Below are 21,153 nucleotides of genomic sequence, written 5' to 3'. Positions count from 1 at the left end.
TATTTTGGGGGAGCCAACTTCTTTTTTAACGACCCCTCCATTGTGTTTATTCTTCCTTAAAGCTATCGCTTCCAAGGTGGTCAAAATCCATAACATAAAATGCATCACGTTAGCCATCTTCAAATGTGGAGAGCAGTGCGGCCAATAAAGATATGAATCCTCCCCAGCATGCAGCTCCAGGGCTCTCTTGATCTTGTAAAACCAAAACACTGCACAGAGTGTGTGCTTTTTAACAGCAAGAATTACAGGCTATTTTCATCATTGAAAACGGGCAGACAAGTATAGGTGAAAAGAAAAAAAAAAGCCCATTTGATACAGAGTTCTTTTATTTTATATATTTATATTATTTTATTTATATTTATATCATATGTATATCTGTATATACTAATCAACTTTAAAGCTCACTTAATTTGAGACTGGTGTGATAACTCTTCAAGTAAAGGCACTTGCTGCCAAGCCTAATGGCCTGAGTTTGAGGCATGGGACTCGCCTAGCGGAAGAAAAGAACCAACTCCTGAAGGTTGTCCCAGGACCTCCATGTGTGTGTCATGGCACACCCTCTCTTAAAGAAATGGATGTAATAATAATAATAAAGAAGACTGGTCATTAATGTGCACAGCAGCGGCACATCATTCTGGAACTGTGACATACAGAAGGCACCCAAACATCCCAACACACATAAACATCTCATCTAGGACCCAAGGAATGGGTAGAGTTTCCTGGGAATTCATCAGTGCACGGAAATACTCTTAGAAAAGAAAATCCATGGAAGTGAGAGGGGCTGGTCCAGAGGAAGAAAGAGGTCAGCAGGGGTAGGATGTACACACACAAGTTTCTCAGCCAAGACACACCAGGAGTTCATTGTCAAAATGCCTGCTCTGTTTATCTCCGGTCTTGACTGTGTTACCTGTAGAAACGTGTGCTGTGCTTAGGTTCACATAAACAAAGGCAGCGTTCTGATAGCCACAAAGTGCTGTCTAAGATCTCCAGGAAGATCTTACACTCTGGCATCTCTGGAACTCTTGCAGATTCTTAACCCCAGAAGCATTTCACGGAGACGGACAGATGAGAAACATGGGCTTTCTCTGTCCTCCTCACTGCTATGAATCAGGCTAGTTTCTTTCTGTAAAATGATACCACCGCTCAGGAAGAGAGGGACAGACAACATGTCATGTAACTATGGTTCCGGGCATTTAAATCCTGAGATGAGGGATGCTGTCAGCTGACTTAATTAACATAACAAGGACCAAGTTGTACGACATCTGACACCGCCCTGACCCAACCCCAGTGTGTTTAATCTTTCCACAATACAGGGGGCAGATGCTCCGAAAGTGTGACATGCTTTCATCACTAGTGAGACTCTGGGGTGTCATAAATGGATTCACCAGACAGGTAAAGGGAGCATTGGCTGAGTGCATAAACAGACTGGGCAACAAGTGGAGAGTTGATGGCCAGAGCAGGCCAGAGAAGCTTCTGTCCAACTCCTGACGAGTGACATCCTCAGCGAGTTTTGGACTAGTTTATTCACCAGGTCCTGCCAAAGGCAAAGAAACTGGTAGTTTCCAAGGAACTAGATACAATGTCAACTAGAGAAGAAGTGGGTCCAAGGTTCCTGCTGGTCAGCGTTAGGAAAAGAATGTGGTTTGGAACGAGTTGGAGACGTCGGTGTAAAGAATGATAGCAGAGGTGGGAGATAGAAGAAGGTCTATCCACAAGGAAGGGACAGAGCGGCCAAGGGCCAGGTGGCTGGCTGGAGCACAGCTGGGCCAGGAGGGAGAAAGAGATATCGGGAGAGAGATCAGAGGCTGACCCAGGAAATGAAGGGGGACGCTCAGCCAATTCCTCCTCCATCCCTGAATGCTTTGCTTCCCATGAACACTGGGAAGTAAACACTACCAGGTCTGAGGTGTCTCCAATATGAATCCCTCCACACGCTATCCCTTCTTGTTTCCTCAAGGCTATACGGACGTCATAAAAAGAAGACCGCACATCCATGAGCTGGGAAGTCCGTCACTGCAGAGAGCACTTTGGTAGACCATCCAAGCGAGGGGCTGGAAGTTTCTGAATTGTAATAGCAGCAGGGGAGGAAAAGACAAGACAAACAAAACACAGCAAAGCAAAAAGCCTACAAAGCAAATAAAAACGAGGTGCTCACCCGGGAGCTGGAGAGATGGCTCAGTGGTTAAGAGCACTGGCTGCTCTTCCTGAAGGCCTAGATCTGATTCCCAGCACCCACACAGTGGCTAATTATCATCCCTAACTCTAGTTCCAAGAGATCTGAGGCCCTCCTCTTGGTTTCCTTAGGCACTACGTACATACATGGCCCGCAGACATACATGTAGCTAACACACCCATACACATGAAATTTTAAACACAACACAACAACAACAACAAAAAAAAAACTACAGAAAAAAGGGACTCTCTCAAATCCAGGAACACATCGTTTATAAGGTAGAAAATTTCCAGATGAGGTATTTAGAGAAGAGAGCATGTCCAACACGAGGGTTCACAGTTGTAAAACTGTGAAAGAGGGTGTGCTTTGGGAGGCAAGGAGATGGGCTGACTCTCCCCTGTCACGTGGTCCCATCCCAACAAGGCACTACGGAACAGTGTCATACGAAATAGAATTAAAACTAAGTGGGCTATCAGAACACAGACAAAACCCAAACGGCATCCTGTTTTTGACCACGGAACACAAAAAGAGAAAGCTTTCACACCACTTCAGAGAAAACAGAGGAATTTCTTAAGTGTTTTCAAAATAAACATCCTACCGGGTAGCCTCAAAGTGGTCCTTCAGCTGGGAACAAGCAGCCCCTGTCTCCATAGCAGAAGTGATGCTTTATTTAAACTGACATGGACGTTCTTTGGACCACAGAGAGTTGCATGAGTGGCTTGGGGGGTGGTATCCTTTCTATGTCCCAGGAGGTGGATTCGGGGTGCGGGGTGAGCACTTTCAACTAGACAGAGCTGTTCTCCCAGCAGCTAGAGGATGTATAAACCAGGACCGTCAGCCCCCAGCCCTCTTCTCTGGGAAACTGTTTCCTTTGCCAGATGTCCTGCCCATTAGGAATGTTTGTAGTGTGGTCCTGTTTAGGGGGTGGGGCGCAGAGACCTAATCCATCACTCCCGCTTCCATCCAGGCTCAGAGATGTGTTGGCTCATTTTCTGCCGTAATTTGTTAGTCTCACGGGATACCTGATTTCGCCCACCTTTCCTGTCACGGAATTGAAGTCAATTTCTCTCTCAGCCAACAGTTAGGCCCCTCATGCCAGCCAACAGGCCACCATGCCGTCTGGGCCGAAAGGTGGAATATTCACAAGAGACTCAAATCACTGGTGGTACCAGCTTCCCAGTGCAGAGTGACAGCTGAGAGGCTCTGATCTCAGGACTGGCCAAGCTTTTGACAATGTGACATGCTGTTGTCACCTAGGGAGGTGTTGAGTCACACTTGCAGTTACCCTGGGCTGTGTATGGACCAGGCTGCAGGTGGGATGTGTCTTTTCTAGTGCCTAGCTCATTATGTAAGTGGGAAAAATGCTGTACAACCCCAAGTGACATTTAACATTATCCCAAATCCATACGGAATCCAATGATTCATCCCACTTTTATCCCATAGTAAAAAAAAAAAAAAAAAAAAATCAGGGGGGCTGGAGAGTGGCTCAGAGGTTAAGAGCACTGACTGCTCTTCCAGAGGTCCTGAGTTCAATTCCCAGCACCCACATGGTGGCTCACAACCATCTGTAATGAGATCTGGCACCCTCTTCTGTATACATAATAAATAAATAATCTTTAAAAAAAGAAAATAAATAAATTAAAAAAATCAGAAGTAATTAATAACAACTTTATCCACTAGACATAGTTCTCTGACCATATCTGTATATTTGTTTCATTTGATTACATATTTTCAGTGCCTGGTTAGTATACAATATGGGCTCAAGGAAAATGTGCCAAACAGTTGAAGGAATGATTTATATATACTTTCCACATGTTTTAGGAATTTTTTTTTTGAGACAGGGTCTCATGTGTTTCAGGCTAGTCTTGAACTCACTATATATTCCACTGATTGTTTTGAATTTCTGATCATCCTCTTTCTGCTTCCCAGGGGCTAGGGATTCTGGTGTGCGCCATACCGGGGATGGAACCCAGGGGCTTTGGGGATGCTAGGCAAGCACTATGGAGCTACATTCTTGGCCCCATTTGGGGATGCTTGTCTTTGAGTTCGGAGCTCTTTGGATACAGGGCTTCCACACTTATATGCAGTACTCTTAGGACATCATAGTTAATGAAGATAATAAGAACCTAGGAAACTGAAGTCAGTGGGTGCTAGGGGGCAGTGGGATAAACAAAGGTTCCACCCTCCTAGACTAGTCTTGTTTCCTTCCCACAAAGAGCTTGTACACTGCTGTGTGTCTGCTGCTAAGACATCCATACTCACCTGTGACCAAACGGACCCTGCTTCATCAACATGTGCGCTTAAATCTCCCACTGCTCAGGGTCTCACTGTGGCCGGCAAGCTGCTGGGCCATTTGCTCTATCTGGAAGAATGAAAAGCTGCCAGAGATCTGCCATTCCAGTCCTGTAACTGTCCTTGCCTTGCTTTGTGGGACAACTCTGAGAGGATTTGGATACTCTTCCAGCACTCTCCACATTCAGACTCAACCACCGACCAGATTTAAAAAGTTTATTGAGTTTTCAGATGTCAAGAAATGACATCTTGAAGGGGACTCTGCAGAATTAGTGGTGGAAAAGGTTACTGTGTTCAATCCCCCCAGCAACCTTGAGAGCATTTGCTAAGTGAATAGCAACTCTGAACTATGCTCTTTGCTTTTCTATTTTTAACACGAAGCTTGACTTTTTATGAAATGGTACACTACACACACACACATCACACTGATGTACACATATACTTATACACATACACACATACACACATGCATATGCACATTCATACAAACATATGCACACACTGTACACACATAAGAACACATATACTCATACACACATCCACACATTCACACCACTACTCATGATGGCAATGGGTTCTCATTTCCAATTGTAGCCAACGAATTCTTGGGTGATGTTTCTTCTAAGACTACATTCTGAACTTCTAATCCTCTTCCATTATTTTAGCGAACGGAGAAGAATGGCTACCCAAAGTGAGTGCTCATCCTATCTTACGACGGAACTGTTAAAGCCCCGGTGATTTACACAGGCAATTTCAGAAACCAATACCCTTAGGAGGCCTGGGACACCTGTATCCTAGCCATTATCCAGGCGATGATTTAAGGCTCGTTTTGGACTCACTGCTGTGGAAAGTGTGAAAATGCATCGCGTGTGTATTGTGACCTTACACACCCACTTTTGTTGTCAAGAACTCACTAAATTCCATGTATCTACAATTTTGAATAGATAAAACACCCTTTTATCAGTTAAGAGGGAGGATATTAGTTTTGTTCGCAGGCAGGGAATATATTGACTGCTCCTCATTTGGATGTAACTGCTAGTGATGGTTCATGTTAACTGCCAACATTTTGGGTGTCACTGGAGGCTAGGTGGAAGGTATCTCTGTGGCGGACTCTTGATATTTTTTTTTTTTTCAAAGCAGAATGCTTGGCATTCCTCTGTGCTAATGGGAAGAAAGTAGTTGTCTTTGTTTGTCAGAAAGACTTTCAGTAAAGCTGCCACAGGGAACAAGGGCAGGCCTCAGACTGCAAAGAGGCTGTCAAATCAAAAAGGCTTTATCTCTGTAAATCAGTCAAGGCCTCATCCTGTCTTCAAAGGCAGCAGGGACACCTCCACCTTGCCCCCACAGCCTACTTAGGCCTGTGAGGAGATTCTGACAAAGAAGCAAATTAACCTAAAATAATCTGAGGAGAAGACACAATTTATGAGATGCCTTTGGTCTTGAAGGCAGCCATGGCACTTCATCATCAGGATGTATAGCTATCTCTGTGCCCCGATGACTGCTGGGTAAACACTGGAGCGAGGAACAGCAGAAAGGATTTGCCCAAGCCATAAATTAAACCCACGGCCCATCTTCCCACCCACTTCCGTACTCTCCCAACCCCTCCTGGGTTCCAAATAAACTAAGAGACATAAATAATTACCTGGTGTTAAGTTTGGGGGATGCAAAATGGTAATAACCTATACCATAGCAAGACAGTGTTTACAGAAGCAGCAGCTTGAAATTGCAAAGGTCCATTGGAAAATGTAAGCCGGGCTGACACATCTGTTTGGACAGGACATTAGTCATCACATACCTGAGCCCATGGAACAATCACCCCAGGGACGGAACAGGGTTGGGGGGGGGGGTGAAGGGTGGTCTATTTCATCTGCTTCACCGAGATTCCTAGGTGGACATGGTACTCTAAGGGTGGAGTTTTGAAAGCAAATCCTATGCCACCTTAACTAACACTCATTGAAAACCACCCTCAGGGCACACTAGCTAACCTCTCTAAACTCCAGATTAGATCTCAGGCCAAGAAAGGGAGGTTAATAATAACCCTGTCTGTTTCCTACCTGAAGGGATGTAGGGAGAATTCAGACAAGGTTAAAGGTCTTAGAAAGTTGGCATGCTAGAATATTATGGAATGTAAAAAATCTCTCTGCATTTGTGTGTATGTATGTATACGTGTGTGTGCCTGTGCACACGCATTAAGTATAGGCACGTATGTACAGAGGCCAGAGGTCAACCTCAGGTATTAGTTCTCACTTTCCACCTTGCTGGAGAGAGGGTCTCTTGTTCTTTACCATTGTGTACACAGGCTGGCCAGCTGTGAGCTCCCGAGAATCCCTGTGCCTCCAAAGTTAAGAGCCCTGAATATGGACATGCATCACCACACCCAGTTTTACATGAGTTTGGAGGATCCAAACTCAGGTGCTCACAATAGCATGACAAACATTTTAACCACCAAGCTGTTTCTCCAGACCCTGTGAGAGCATATTTGTCACTGAGTATTTGTGTTGGATCCATAAACTGCTTTGCAGGTCTGTTCTGTTCCGATTTTTATTATTCTCCTTGGTGGAGTAAGCATACTAGAAAAAAGACATTTGATCATCTAATGAAAGAAATGCATTTCCCCTCTGCTAGATCCTCTAGCTTCCTCTGAGCAGACGCAAGACTGACAGAGGACAGGTGCAAACAGAGAGCAGCTGAGGCAGGAAGTGGACCTGAGTCACAAAGCCATCCCAGATGACAGGCTAACCCGATACAAACCTTTGTTCCCAAGAAGAGGAAACTGAAGCCTTTTGTAAGTACAGCGATGGGATGATGTTTTAGAATTCCCTAAATTATCCCTCCCTATGTGCCACTATCATCGCTGGATTAATTTATGAGACACAGATTTGCCTCATAAGAACACGATTTTTTTTTTTGGGGGGGGCTGGGGATTTAGCTCAGTGGTAGAGCGAAGGCCCTGGGTTTGGTCCTCAGCTCTGGGGGAAAAAAAAAAAAACACTCAGGTCATCAGGCTTGTGTAACAAGAACACAATTTTATGATATTTTACAGATTTATCTTTTTTAATTGTGTGTGTGTGTGTGTGTGTGTGTGTGTGTGTATGTGGATATATGCACATGTTTGAAGGAGCCCTTGGAGGCCAGAGGCACTGGTTTCCTCTAGAGAGGAATTACAGGTGGTTGTGAACCACCCAGTGTGGGTGCAGGCAATTGAACATGGATCTTCTGTGCAGAGTATGGAGGGCTTCCGGGGAACAGTATGTGCTCTTCACTGTAAAGCCACCTCCCCAGCTCCTCCACTGTTTTAGCCACCACCTACTAAGGAATATTTCTTTAGCCTCATTCAGGATCCATTCTTCTGGCCAGTACAGTATTTGATCTCTGTTCGGGATGTACCTGATTCCTGTACTATTGTCTCTGCCCTACTCATATTTTATTTTCCTAATGAAATTTAAAAAAAAAAAAAGCCTTTAAGAAGAGATCAAGTCCTTCTAATACTCTCATTTTAACATGTGATGTCTTATCTTTCCAGGTCTCTTTGCCCCTGCAAGAACGCACCATCATACCTGCTTCGTCCTTAAATACAGGAGGATTCTTTGCATATGGCCACTCAATTAGTGTCCTCCAAAACCAATGAAATTATACTCCATGCTCAACAAGATGACAGACACAGGAGGCAAGAACAATCTAAGCACATGACTTTCTATAAATCTTCATCCCAAGAAAGTGTACACCAGTGATGTGGTAAACACACCTGAGCAGAAGAAAACTGCATTGTTCAATTGCTGATAATGCATCAAAAAATAATGCCCGAACCAACAATGCATCTTAGATGGCCTCCCCAGCCAGACTAAAAGATCTTCAGTCATTTATACCATAGGGTGGTTGGTGCTCAGAACACCCTTCAAGATCGATTGAAAAACTGGATCATAGAAACTATAAGGCAGTTTATTCTCCTTCTATGGCTCTCAATCTGTGGGTCACAACTCCTTTGGGGGCTGCATAACCCTTTCACAGGGGTTGCTTAGGACCATCAGAAATATCAGATATTTACATTCTGATTCATAACAATAGCAAATTTACAGTTATGAAGAAGCAAGGGAAATAATTTTATGGTTGGGGAACTGTATTAAAGGGTTCCAGCATGATGGAAGGTTGAGAACTACTGAATTAAAAGGAACAGAGAGTGAAAAAGTAGCATAAATACAATTAGACTGGTGTTCAGATTTAATAAAGACATGCAATATAAGAATATAGATGGACCTTGAAGATGCTACAATGGTTGAAATAAACTAGTTACAGAAAGGCACACTGTGGGATCTCACTTATGCAATGCACATAAAAATGTCAATTAATAGGTGTAGCGTGTGGGGGGGTGTCAGGGGCGCTGGGGGTGGGCAACATAGTCGCTAATTACCGGAGATGAAGCTTCTCTTATGCAAAATGAGTAAGTTCTAGATGCAGGGCGCAATGATCTGGCTAGTTAACAACAGTGTACTGTACATTTAAAAATCTGGCTGGGCGGTGGTGGCGCACACCTTTAATCCCAGCACTCGGGAGGCAGAGCCTGGCGGATCTCTGTGAGTTCAAGGCCAGCCTGGGCTACAGAGCGAGATCCAGGAAAGGCGCAAAGCTACACAGAGATACCCTGTCTCGGAAAAAAGTATATATATATCTGATAAGATGACTGAATTCATGGTAGAACAGAAAACATCAAAAACTTAAAAGCGATTAACTCTATGTGTAAACCAGTTTCAATCTTGACTAGTCAAAAACCTGTTATTTTTCATTTTAAGGGAATCAGGGAAACCTCAATGTGCTAACTATATATTCAAGGACATAAAAGAATTAATGTTAATTTTTTTGTGTGTACATCCATAGCTCTGTGACAAAATTCTATACCATTGTGGAAACAAATAAAAATTACAAGGAACATTGCTTTCTTTCTAACAAAGAGAACATGTTATTTTTATTGCAGAAGCCCAGGCTGTCTACTGAGTGCAATATAATCGGAACAGTAAGACAACTGTCCTAGACAATGGGGGCACCAGGTGTATTTAGGTTTGGCAGAGGGGAAGTAAGGAAAGGAAGGTTCTACAAAAGTAGGAAGAAGAAAACAATGGACATGTCCACGTGTTTACATGTTCACAAATGATCCCATTTTACTTTTCAGCCATTATGTACAACGTCCCACGTAGTGCTCAAATACACGTTTTTATGTGTACGTTTTCATGTTCTTGGGCATATACAGGAACAGCCTGATTATACGGTAACTTGAACCTCAACCTTGAACACTTCAGAGTGTCTCTCAAAGCAGATGCAATTCCCTACTTGCCTGAGCATTCCAGTTTCTTCATAGTCTCAACAGCACGTTTATCATCTTCAATTCGATGACAGCTGCCCTGGTGGGCATTCTCTCATGGTAGTTCTACCTTGCATTTCTCTCCTGGTTGACGACACTGAATATTCCTTTCCCACGGAATACTTGACTTTTGGTGGAGAAATGTCTGCTCAGATCTCACAGGCATCTTTGATAGGGCAAACTGTTTACTAGTAGACAAAAACTTCCTCCCAAGTGAGGTGCTTTTGAATACTTCAAGATATTTACTATTATTTGTTGTGTGCGTGCATGTGTATGGGCATGCCTGTGTGAGTGTGTGTGAAAGAGAAAGAGAAAAAAAACAGAGAGGGGGGTGCTACTTTGTAACTTCAGCTGTCAATAAGCTTACTATGAAGTCTTGATTTGCCTCCTCCTTTCAGTTTCTGAGTTCTGAGATCACAGTCATGTGACCACCATACCCCCCCCCCCCCCGCCCCACTAAGCTACTTGAACTTCTACCGTCTTGGAGACAGTAGAAACTGGCAAAGTTGCTTGCTATGGCTTGCCTGGTACTGAACACAATGGCAAGTCACTGGTGCATCAGTTAAAGATGGTCACTAAACCGGCTGAGCACCGGAAGTAACCAGAAAGGTGGGGGTAGCCAGATCCTTACGGACTAGACCACCGAGTCAGATTTTGGGGGTGAGGTTTAGCTCCCTATTTAAAAGAGAGTTCATCAGATGTTGCTGATCACTCCAGTCTGAGAATCAAGGCAGCTCCTTGTGTGGAAGGCTGCTGCCTGCTGCCCACCTTAGGGCCATCATGGAGGCTCGGAAGAGCAACCTGCCATAGGGTTTCAGCCATACTTGTACAATGTCCTTCAAACCATCACTCACTGAAATGACATTCATTAATCTTCTCCACCACACCCCCTACTTCCTGGCCTTCAAAGAGGAAAGCGTGGCCTAGTAAGGAGACAGGGGAGACAAAGAGAAAAAAGAGTGAAGGGATAAAAGATGCAATGGGAAAAAAAAAAGATGTCAAAGGTCTGTGGGAAAATAGGAGCATAAATTGTAGAACTCACTGAAAAGGTCAACAGGAATTTAAATCAGATCTTTGCCACTGAGGAACCCAAGGACAGATGTATCTAATTTTGTATTATGTTTTGACCCAGCTTAATTATATCTATTTGACCCAGTTCAATTATATCCCATCACTGACTTCAAAAAGAATATTCAACACTGAAAGAAGACGTGCTAAATTCATTTAAGCTGTTACTACGCTGCTCAGCCTTCCTCCCTCTCTCCATCCCTCACTCCTTAACTCTTCACCACCCAGCCTCTGGATAGAAAAAAAGATTCTTTCCCAGGGTGACTGGTGACACCTGAATGCTCAATGATCATCCCCCGTTTCCTTGTTCTCTTCCTTGACCACAGTACGGTATCTGGACTCCCTATGTTCTCTTCACTGCCTAGATTTGGCTTGCCTGGTTCTTCCTTTACAAGATCATCATCTACCCCTGATGCTCATGCGGTACCCAAATCCCTAGCTCAACATAAGGCTAGGTGCTTGGTCACAATACTCAGTAGGGCTCAGGCTCTGGCCCCAGGAATCTCAACTTAGCAGGCTACCCTTCTGTCTTGGAGACTATTACTCAAAACTCACAAGGTTGCTTGCTATGGTTTGCCTGGTACTGAACATAATGGCAGGTCACTGGATGCATCAGTTAAAGATCTGTGGCATCTATCCAGGACCCCTTACCCACTGAAGCCCTTTCCAGTGGGGTGCCTGAAGTTCTCATCTACTCAGTTCCCATTTACCCAAGGAATTTGAGCTCTTCTGTCTGGATGTGAGCTCCAAGGATGAGCCTCCAGCCTTAAGCTTGGCAAGTGTACTTAGCATCATCTAACCAAACCAGCCTTCCATTCAAGCCCCCCTCCCCATTTTCCCAATAGACTTTTAGTACTCTGTCTACATTGGACTTCTTGTTGTTCTTCAAACATGTCCTTTCTATTCTAATCTCTATGCCTTTAATCACACTATTTCCATCTGTTGGAAAACTTTGCACCCCATCTGGGCTGGCAGAAAAACTAGTCATTCTTTACAGCCCATTAAAACACCACCTGTTGCTATATGCGTTGTCCTAGTGTTTCTGTGGCCCTCCCTTTCCAGAACCTAGATGCGAGTTCTGTTCCCTTCTGTCCCCTGGTGGCACGGTATGCCTTTCTCAAGTCCCCTAGTTTGTCTTCAAGGAAATGTCTATCTGGCTCTCCACTTCAGCCTGTGACTTTTCCATGAGGCCATTCTCCTTTAGCTCCAAATCCTGCTGGTGTGTGGCTGATGTGGAAGTCATATCATGCTCAACAGACCCTTTCTTGAATAAACTGCAGCCCACAGATTCAAGGGAAAATCTTCCTAAAGTCCACCTTTTCCACCTCTCTTACCATTGGTCTTTCTTGAAAACCTCCTTCAGAAATACTATTTTTAAGACATGGGTGGTGGTGTCATATGCCTTTAATCTCAGCACTCTGGGAGGCAGAGGCAGGAAGAGCTCAGAGTTCGAGGCCAGCCTGGTCTACAGAGCAAGTTCTAGGACAGCCGGTCCTACACAGAGAAAGCATGCCTGTTGCGGGGGAGGGCAGAGATATTTAGGATAAAAAGAATGTTTTTGTTGTTGTTTTGTTTGTTCTCATGACATACGTTTAGTTTGGAGAGGAATAAAACATGTTTTTCCTAGTCAGGAATAGAATGACGGCAGGGTACTTCAAAGAAGCTGCTGGCTGCTGGGATGAGCATTTGGGGACCACAAGGTAGAAGATGACAGAGGGATCCATGTCCCCATCTTACCTCTCTGGGTGACCTCAGCTCAGTTAGTTCCCTCCTAGCGTAAAGCTAACCTTCTGGAGAATATGAAAGGGGTTTCTTTTTATTTTCCCTAAGCAGAATTGTGTACATTTTTTCTACATTTGTATTTCCTTTATAGTTCTAGTTTATATAGACTTATATAGTATATAGATTACAGTTACAACCCCAATAGGAAGCCATCAGACGTGGTGATCTGGTGCCCACTTCCTTGTCTTGGAGAAGTTATAATATCTGTAAAGGGAGCTTTTGTATCGTGGACATCAAACTCCAATCTCTCTCCTCTTACCATTTAGCCACAGGACCTTTCACTGAACAGTGAAACAATGCCCGAAGCACACGACTGAGCCGATTAGAGTGCAATGACCATAGAGAAGAGGAACCCAGCCCTCTCTAGGGCCATTTTGCCTGCTGCCAAGCAGGAGGGAGGGGCTTTCCAAGGCAAACCTCAGAGCCCCAGGGAGGACCAGTAGGAAACCATTGTTTTAAATCCTCTCAAGCTTTATTTGTACTGTTTCCAGATTCTGAAGATTAACCCTGACAAGGGACTCAACATTCACAGCAGGGGCAGCATGGAAAGCCAAGAAATCAAGACAATTAGATCAGCTGTGGGGGCCACCGAATTCTGGCAGGGAGGTGGGAGTCAGAGCAGACTCATGTGGCATGTAGGGCTTCCCAGCAAGAGTGGACATTGGATCACTCTGGGTTCCTAGGTGTTTGGAAACTGTGAATGAATGGAGACTTTAACATTATTCTTAACTACTGTATACATTGAATGTAATCATGCAAAAGGTGTGCTACAAAAATGGAAGGGAGCCGGGCGGTGGTGGCGCACGCCTTTGATCCCAGCACTCGGGAGGCAGAGCCAGGCGGATCTCTGGGAGTTCGAGGCCAGCCTGGTCTACAGAGCGAGTTCCAGGAAAGGCGCCAAAACTACACAGAGAAACCCTGTCTCGAAAAACCAAAAAAAAAAAAAAGGAACTTACGATTAAAGTTAAAGTACAAAGTGAGAATGATTAGGATTACAGACAACTTATTTAAGGCTATTGACGGATCTTACTTTAACAATAATATATGAACACAGGTGTACAGACAGACAGGCAGACTTTAGAAGAATCACAGGCAAATTCATCTTGAGCTCCTAGCTGAAATCCTTATCAAACCAAATGGAAATGAAATCATAACCAAGCCAAGCCAAGCCAAACCATACCAGCGGGGAGGGACTGGGTTAGATCTGAAGTGAAGGATCTTTCAGGGAGTGCAATGAAGAGTTTCGCTACCAGAATTCATGAGTTCTGGAGGCACTTTCCTTTTTGAGCAGCTGTTTTAAGTCTATCAGAGACGCCATACAACACCTTAGAGAGCTTTCACTCTACAACTTGGAAAGGTCTTCTAGCATTTAATTAACAAAACTGCTAGGAAATTCAGCCTATACGTGAAGACATTCTGACCATTTCCTTCCATATAGATAAATACTTGACAAATTAAAGTTTCAAGCAAGTTCAAGAGGGCAGTGGATGTGGATACAAAAGAGATATCCAGCTGTGTTCCAGCTACTGTTATAGTTTAAAACAAAAGGGGAATGGGGAGATGGCTCAGTGGGTAGCCAACATCTGTAAACCCAGCACTCCTGAAATGAGATAGGAGGCAGAGACGAAACAATCACCCAGAAGCTTCCTGGCTGGTGAGCCTGGAGTATGCAGGGTAGAGCTTGTGACATGCAGGGTAGAGCCTGGAATGTGCAGGGTAGAGCATGGAATATGTAGGGTAGAGCCTGCAGTATGCAAGGTAGAGCCTGAATGTGTGGCTTGGAGAGCAGCAGCAGAAACTTTAGACCCAAGCGGCTAGGGCATGTCTGTCACCAAGAGCTGGAGTCCATGGTAGCCAGAGCCCAGCAGAGAACATCTAACACCCTGCAGAGAGGCTGCTGCCCTGGGGCAGAGAAACAGCAGCTGGATGAGCAGCTGAGACAATGCCCTTGCATGGAACAGCAAATCGAGAACTTCTGAGGTGAGGCAGAGCTGTGCTCCAGGCTGAACGGCAGAGACGCAGGAACCTAGGCCAACCTGAGCTCCCAGCAGCAGGATGTGGCTGAGCCATGGAGTTGCCCTGGGATGACTTTTGGCTGTGCTGCCCTGGCAGAGCAGGTGGGGGTGCAGCAGCCATGATTGTCCAAGGCTGGGTTTACCCAGTGTTGCTGAATGAGAGCCGTAGCTCATAGCAATGAAACCTGTGTGTACATGCCAGTGACAGGAGGCACAGACAGTCCAGGACTGTGGAAGTTGAATGGAGCCAGCAGCAAAAGGGGCAGTTTGTTTGCTGTTGGTTCGTGCTGGCTGTACAAAGAGGTGCTCTTCAACCAGTTAACAGCTTTTGCCCTAGATCAAATGGCCTAGGGGAAGACTAACTGAAAATGCCTCTGTAGCTCAGAGTGAGGCTTCAGAGACGCTGGTTTGAACTGGGTTCAGTGCAAGGGGAACTGCAAGAAGTCTTGGTAATGGGACTCCTCATATGTGGAGCTGTTCACTTATGACTTGGACAGCTATATGAAGACTTCAGGGCAGCTGACTAGCCAGGCCCTGATCTTGGGCTGTCCGTGGAACATGAAGACTGGTATCAGAACTGACTTTTTGAACTTTTCAGACTGCAGAAAGGGAGCAAGGTTGAATTCACTTGCGCATATAGACTTTATTAACTGTGATGACTTATGAATTGTTTTGTGTATGCATATATGTTTTATTAATTGTGGTGACTCATGAACTATTTTGAGTAGAAATGAAACTTTTGTGTAGAAATAGAACTGCTTGTGTAGACATAGAGAAGTTTGTTTTTTTTCTATCCAGGCTTAAGATGCAGCTAAAAAAATTTTTTTTAAAAAAGCAGGGGGCAGTTAAGATTCCTCAGTCTCTTTAGTTTACACAGGATTATTTTCTTGTCCCTTGCCAAGAAAAATATAAAAGACATGGACAGTTTTCTTGATAGGTACCACATACCAAAATTAAATCAAGACCAGATAAACAATTTAAATAGACCTATTACCCCTAAGGAAGTAGAAACAGTCATTAATACCAACACTCCTCAAATTGTTCCACATAATAGAAACAGAAGGAACATTGCCAAATTCTTTTTATGAGGCTACAGCTATCTTGATACTCAAACCACACAAAGATGCAACAAAGAAAGAATTACATGCACACTACTCTCCCTCATGAACATTGATGCAAACATATTCAATATTGGCAAACCAAATCCAAGAACACATTAAAAACAAAAACAAAAAACACCCACCATGAGCAAGTAGGCTTCATCCCACAGATGTAGGGATGGTTCAACATATGAAAATCTGTCAATGTAATCTACCATATGAACAAACTGAAAAAAAAATACACATGATCATCTTGTTAGATGCTGAAAAAGCCTTTGACAAAATCCAACACCCCTTCATAATAAAGGTCTTAGAAAGATCAAGGAACATACCTAAACATAACAAAAAGCAATATACACCAAGCCGACAGCCAACATCAAATTAAAAGGAGAGAAACTCAAGGCAATTCCACTAAAATCAGGAACAAGACAAGGCTTTCCACTCTCTCCATATCTATTCAATATAGTACTCAAAGTTCTTGCTAGAGCAATAAGACAACAAAAGGAGATCAAGGGGATACAAATTGGAAAGGAAGAAGTTAAACTTTTGCTATTTGTAGATAATATGATAGTATGCATAAGTGACCCCAAAAATTCTACCAGGGAACTCCTACAGCTGATAAACATCTTCAGTAATGTGGCAGGATTCAAGATTAACTAAAAAAAAATCAGTAGCCCTCCTATATAGAAATGATAAACAAGCTGAGAAAAAAATCAGAGAAACAAAACCCTTTATAATAGCCATAAATAATATGGAATATCTTGGAATAACTCTAACTAAACAAGTGAAAGACTTGTATGACAAGAACTTTAAGTCTACAAGAAAGAAATTGAAGAAAATATCATAAAGTGGAAAGATCTACCATGCTCATGGATAAGTAGGATTAACATAGTAAAAATGGAAATCTTACCAAAAGCAACCTACAGATTCAATGTAATCACCATCAAAATCCCAACACAATTCTTCACAGACCTTGAGAGAACAATACTCAACCTCATATGGAAAAACAGAAAAGTCAGAATAGCTAAAACAATCCTGTACGATAAAGGAACTTCCAGAGGTATCACCATCCCTGACTTTAAGCTCTACTATAGAGCTATAGTAATAAAAACAGCTTGGTATTAGCATAAAAACAGACACATGAATCAATGGAATTGAATCAAAGACCCTGACATAAATCCACACATATGTGAACACCTGATTTTTCACAAAGAAGCCAAAATTATACAATGGGGGAAAAATGCATTTTCAACAAATGGTGCTGGCATAACTGGATGTCAACATGTAGAAGAATGCAAATAGTTCCATATTTATCACCCTGCATAAAACTCATGTCCATGTGGATCAAAGACTTCAACATCAATCCAGTTATACTGAATCTGATAGAAGAGAAAGTAGGAAGTAGCCTTGGAATGCATTGGCACAGGAGACGACTTCCTGAATATAACAACAGTAGCACAGACCTTGATTCAACAATTAATAAATGGGACCTCTTGAAACTGAAAAGCTTCTGTAAGGCAAAGGACAAGGTCAATAAGACAAAATGGCAGCTTACAGGATGGGAAAAGGTTTTCACCAACCCCACTTCTGACAGAGGGCTGGTTTCTAAAACATATAAAGAACTCAAACTAGACATCAAAATACCAAAGAATCCAATTAAAAAATGGGGTGCAGATCTAAATAGAGAATTCTCAACAGAAGAATCTCAAATGGCTGAAAGACATTTAAGGAATTGTTCAACATCCTTAGTCATTAGAGAAATGCAAATCAAAATGACTCTGAGATACCATCTTACACCTGTCAGAATGGCTAACATGAAAAACACTGATAACAGCTTATGTTGGAGAGGATGTGGAGTAAGGAGACCACTCCTCCACTGCTGGTGGGAGTGCAAACTTGTGCAGCCACTTTGGAAATCAATATGGTAGTTTCTCAGAAAAATGGGAATCAATCTACCTCAAGAACGATGTTTACCCAAAGGATGCTCAATCATAGCACAAGGACACTTGCTCAACTATGTTCACAGCAGCATTATTCATAATACCTAGAACCTGGAAACAACCTAGATCCTCCTCAACCAAAGAATGGATAAGGAAAATGTCGTACATTTATACAATGGAGTATTACTCAGCTGTTAAAAAAAAACAACGACCTCATGAAATTTGTAGGAAAATGGATGGAACTAGAAAAAATCATTTTGAGTGAGGTAACCCAGACCTAGAAAGACAAACATGGTATATACTCACTCATAAATGGATATTAGGAGTAAAGTATAGGATAACAAACGTATAGTCCATAGCCCCAGAGTGGCTAGATAACATGGAGGGACCAAAGAGGGATGCATGGATTTCCGTGGGAAGGGGAACTAGAAGAGATCTCTTGGGTAAACTGGGGGCAGGGGTGGAGAGATGGAGGGGATGGGAACTTGAGGGAGTGGGTTGGGCAGGCTGGGTGTGTGGGGTTGGAGGGAGGACATGTAAGGGGAGGGTAACAAAAGAGATGTCTTGATGGGGGGAGCATTTGGGGGTTAGGGAGAAACCTGGTGCCAGGGAACCCCCCAGAAATCCACAAGGATGACCCCAGCTAAGACTCTTGGCAATAGTGGGAAGGGTGCCTGAACTGGCTGGCCATCTACTGTAATCAGATTGGTGACTACCCTAATTGTCATCAGAGATACTCTATCCAGTAACTGATGGAAGCAGATGCAGAGATCTACAGCCAAGTACTTGGCTGAGTTCTGGGAGTTTTGCTGAAGAGAGGGAGGAGGGATTGTATGAGCCAGGGGATCATGACAGAGACAACTGGCCTGAGCTTGTGGGAGCTCATGGACTCTGCATCAACAGTTAGAGATCCTAACTGCATGGGACCAACCTAGGCCCCCTGCATGTGAGTGACAGTTGTGTTGCTTGGTTTCTTTGTAAGGCTTCTAGCAGTGAGACCAGGACCTGTCCCTGGTGCTTAGTTGGCTTTGGGGAACCTGTTCCCTATGCTGAATTACCTTGCCCAGTCTTGACACGAGGGGAGGAGCTCGGTCCTGCCTCAATTTGATGCTTTGTTCAAGCCCATGGGAGGCCTACTGCCCCTTTCTGAATGGAGACGGAGGAGACGTGAAAGGGGGGAGGGGTAGTTGGGAAATATGGGGGGTGGGAAGGAGGTGAGGAGGGAGGGGAAACTGCTGTAGGTATGTAAAATAAATGAAAAAATGTTATTCACATAAAATAAAAAAATATTAGGGAAGATTTATGGTAAAGTTTTATGTATATAATACCAAAGCACGGGCTGGAGAGATAGATGGCTTAGAGGCTAAGAGCACTGCTTGCTCTTCCAAAGGTCCTGAGTTCAATTCCCAGCAACCACATGGTGGCTCACAACCATCTGTACTGAGATCTGGTGCCCTCTTCTGGCCTGCAGGGATATGTGCAGACAGAACACTGTATACATAATAAATAAATAAATCTTAAAAAAAAAAAATAATACCAAAGCAAATCCTTATATCAAAGAAAACCATGGACCAATTAAATTAAACCTTTCTTTGGGCTTCTAAAAATCATGAAGACAGGGTGGAGGAAAACAGCTTAGAAACAATGTCAGAAAGAAGTGCATGGTGTCATTTGGATTTGGTTTGCGTCTCATACAAAAATCACTATAACTTCCCTACGAACAAGGCCCACCGAGCAAGTGCAAAGTTTCCATTGCTGTGTTACTGTGCTCAGAACTTACTTTCAAAATCCAGGAAAAAGTGCGGATAATTCTCAATTTCCCGGGTCAGGACTTTGAGCAAGTTTCCCATGCCAGCAAACCTAGAAAAGACAACACAAAAGCAAAAACCATCAGGGACATGAAAAGCTGACTCCTGTGCATCCAGCTCCACCTTCACATCCTCAAGACCAAGGGGAGAGCAGCTCCATCACCTGGAGATGAACCTTCGGAACTGTCATCGCCTCACAGCTCATCCCTGAGCTGCTGGGAGCTAAGGAACTCTGAGGTGGGGCTCTTCAAAGCACGGCAGTGGTGGATGGGTGTGTCACGGGCCTCTGAAGAACACACTTGCCCCCTGCATCTCATTCACATAATAATAAAATAGTAACAACTTTTTGACTATTTCTATGCAATGTTTCCCTCTCCCTTTTAAAGGCCCTGTAACCACACAGCTGACACCTCTGCCTCGCTTTGTTTCCTGCTGATGTAGAATAACTTATATCACTGGAGAAGTATGACAGACAGGGTGTCATTAAGATATCCACCATGAATAGCTGGGATTTCTCCTTTATCTTCTCTCTTGTATTTTTTTTTTTAATTTTTCTTCCCTTCCTTCCTTCCTCTTCCTCCTCCCTCCCACCATCTCTCTCAGACTTGCTGGGTAGCCTGGAGTTCCAGGGTCTTGCTGTGTCATCCATACTGGCCTTGAACTCACAATCCTACCACCTTAGTCTCCCAAGTAGTGAGGCTCCAGGTGTATGCCTGCACACCCAGCATAAATTTCCTAAAGTTTGTGAGAGAAAGTTCAAGAAACAGATTTCAGGTCCCAGGGACTCTCTTGACACTCAAAAGAGGCAAGATTTTCTCAAACTATAACTCCTAGTCTAGTTACAGGATCTCATTCATTGATGTTTCCATGATAAAACACTACTACATAAAATACAAAAATGTAAAGCCTTGGGCTGGCGAGATGGCTGGGGCAGGTAAAGGTACTTGCTGCTAAGCATGACAACCTGAGTTCAATTCCCGGATCCTACACAGTGGATGGCTGAAACCCACTCCAATTCCATCTGCTACTGTGCCATCTGACTTCCACATATGAGTGAGTGTGTGTGTGTGTGTGTGTGTGTGTGTGTGTGTGTGTGTGTGTCCCCATCATGACCGCCCTTGTTCAAATAATCCCCCTGACTGGGCTCCCGGAGCTCAGCCTGGTGCTTGGCTGTGGACCTCTGCATCTGCTTCCATCAGTTACTGGATGAAGGCTCTGTGATGACAGTTGGGGTAGTCACCAATCTGATTACCCCGGTTGGCAGGTTCTGGCACCCTCGCCATTAGAACTCATTTTAATGAGCAATTCCAGTTCTGAGCTGGAAGCACTTCTTAGAGGAAGATGATTCATTTAATAGTAGGCTGGCATTCGTACCTAACAACTTTAATGGAAGTTAAATATTCTTAACTTCCCTATTTTGCTGTTAAGAGTGTGTCTCAGATTCACTTCCTTCTAAACTTGTTTTATAAATGACTGTCCTGCCAGAATCCCTACATGGCAAATATGCCAAGCCTTTGAAATTTGTAAAAGCCCCAAACAAAGAAATGTAAAGATATCTCCAAATGTTACCTGTAGAATGTTAACTCTTCATAAGGTTATTTGAGATGGTTGGCCAACTACAT

General features: G+C 43.6%; 1 protein-coding gene across 2 annotated transcripts in view; it reads right to left on the bottom strand.

The window, feature by feature from the left end:
* The window catches only part of Cyria (CYFIP related Rac1 interactor A), a 67,111-nt gene that overhangs the window by 19,297 nt on the left and 26,661 nt on the right, over positions 1-21,153 (bottom strand). For both annotated transcript variants that reach the window (XM_028867611.2, XM_037198152.1), the window contains exon 2: positions 19,504-19,583. In XM_028867611.2, the coding sequence (XP_028723444.1) occupies positions 19,504-19,573 (70 nt within the window). In that variant the 5' untranslated portion in view covers positions 19,574-19,583. The remainder of the gene's footprint in view (positions 1-19,503; positions 19,584-21,153) is intronic.

This window comes from Peromyscus leucopus, chromosome 22 (genome assembly GCF_004664715.2).
Source record: "Peromyscus leucopus breed LL Stock chromosome 22, UCI_PerLeu_2.1, whole genome shotgun sequence".
NCBI lineage: Eukaryota > Metazoa > Chordata > Mammalia > Rodentia > Cricetidae > Peromyscus > Peromyscus leucopus.
This window is presented reverse-complemented; position numbering and strand designations above follow the sequence as displayed.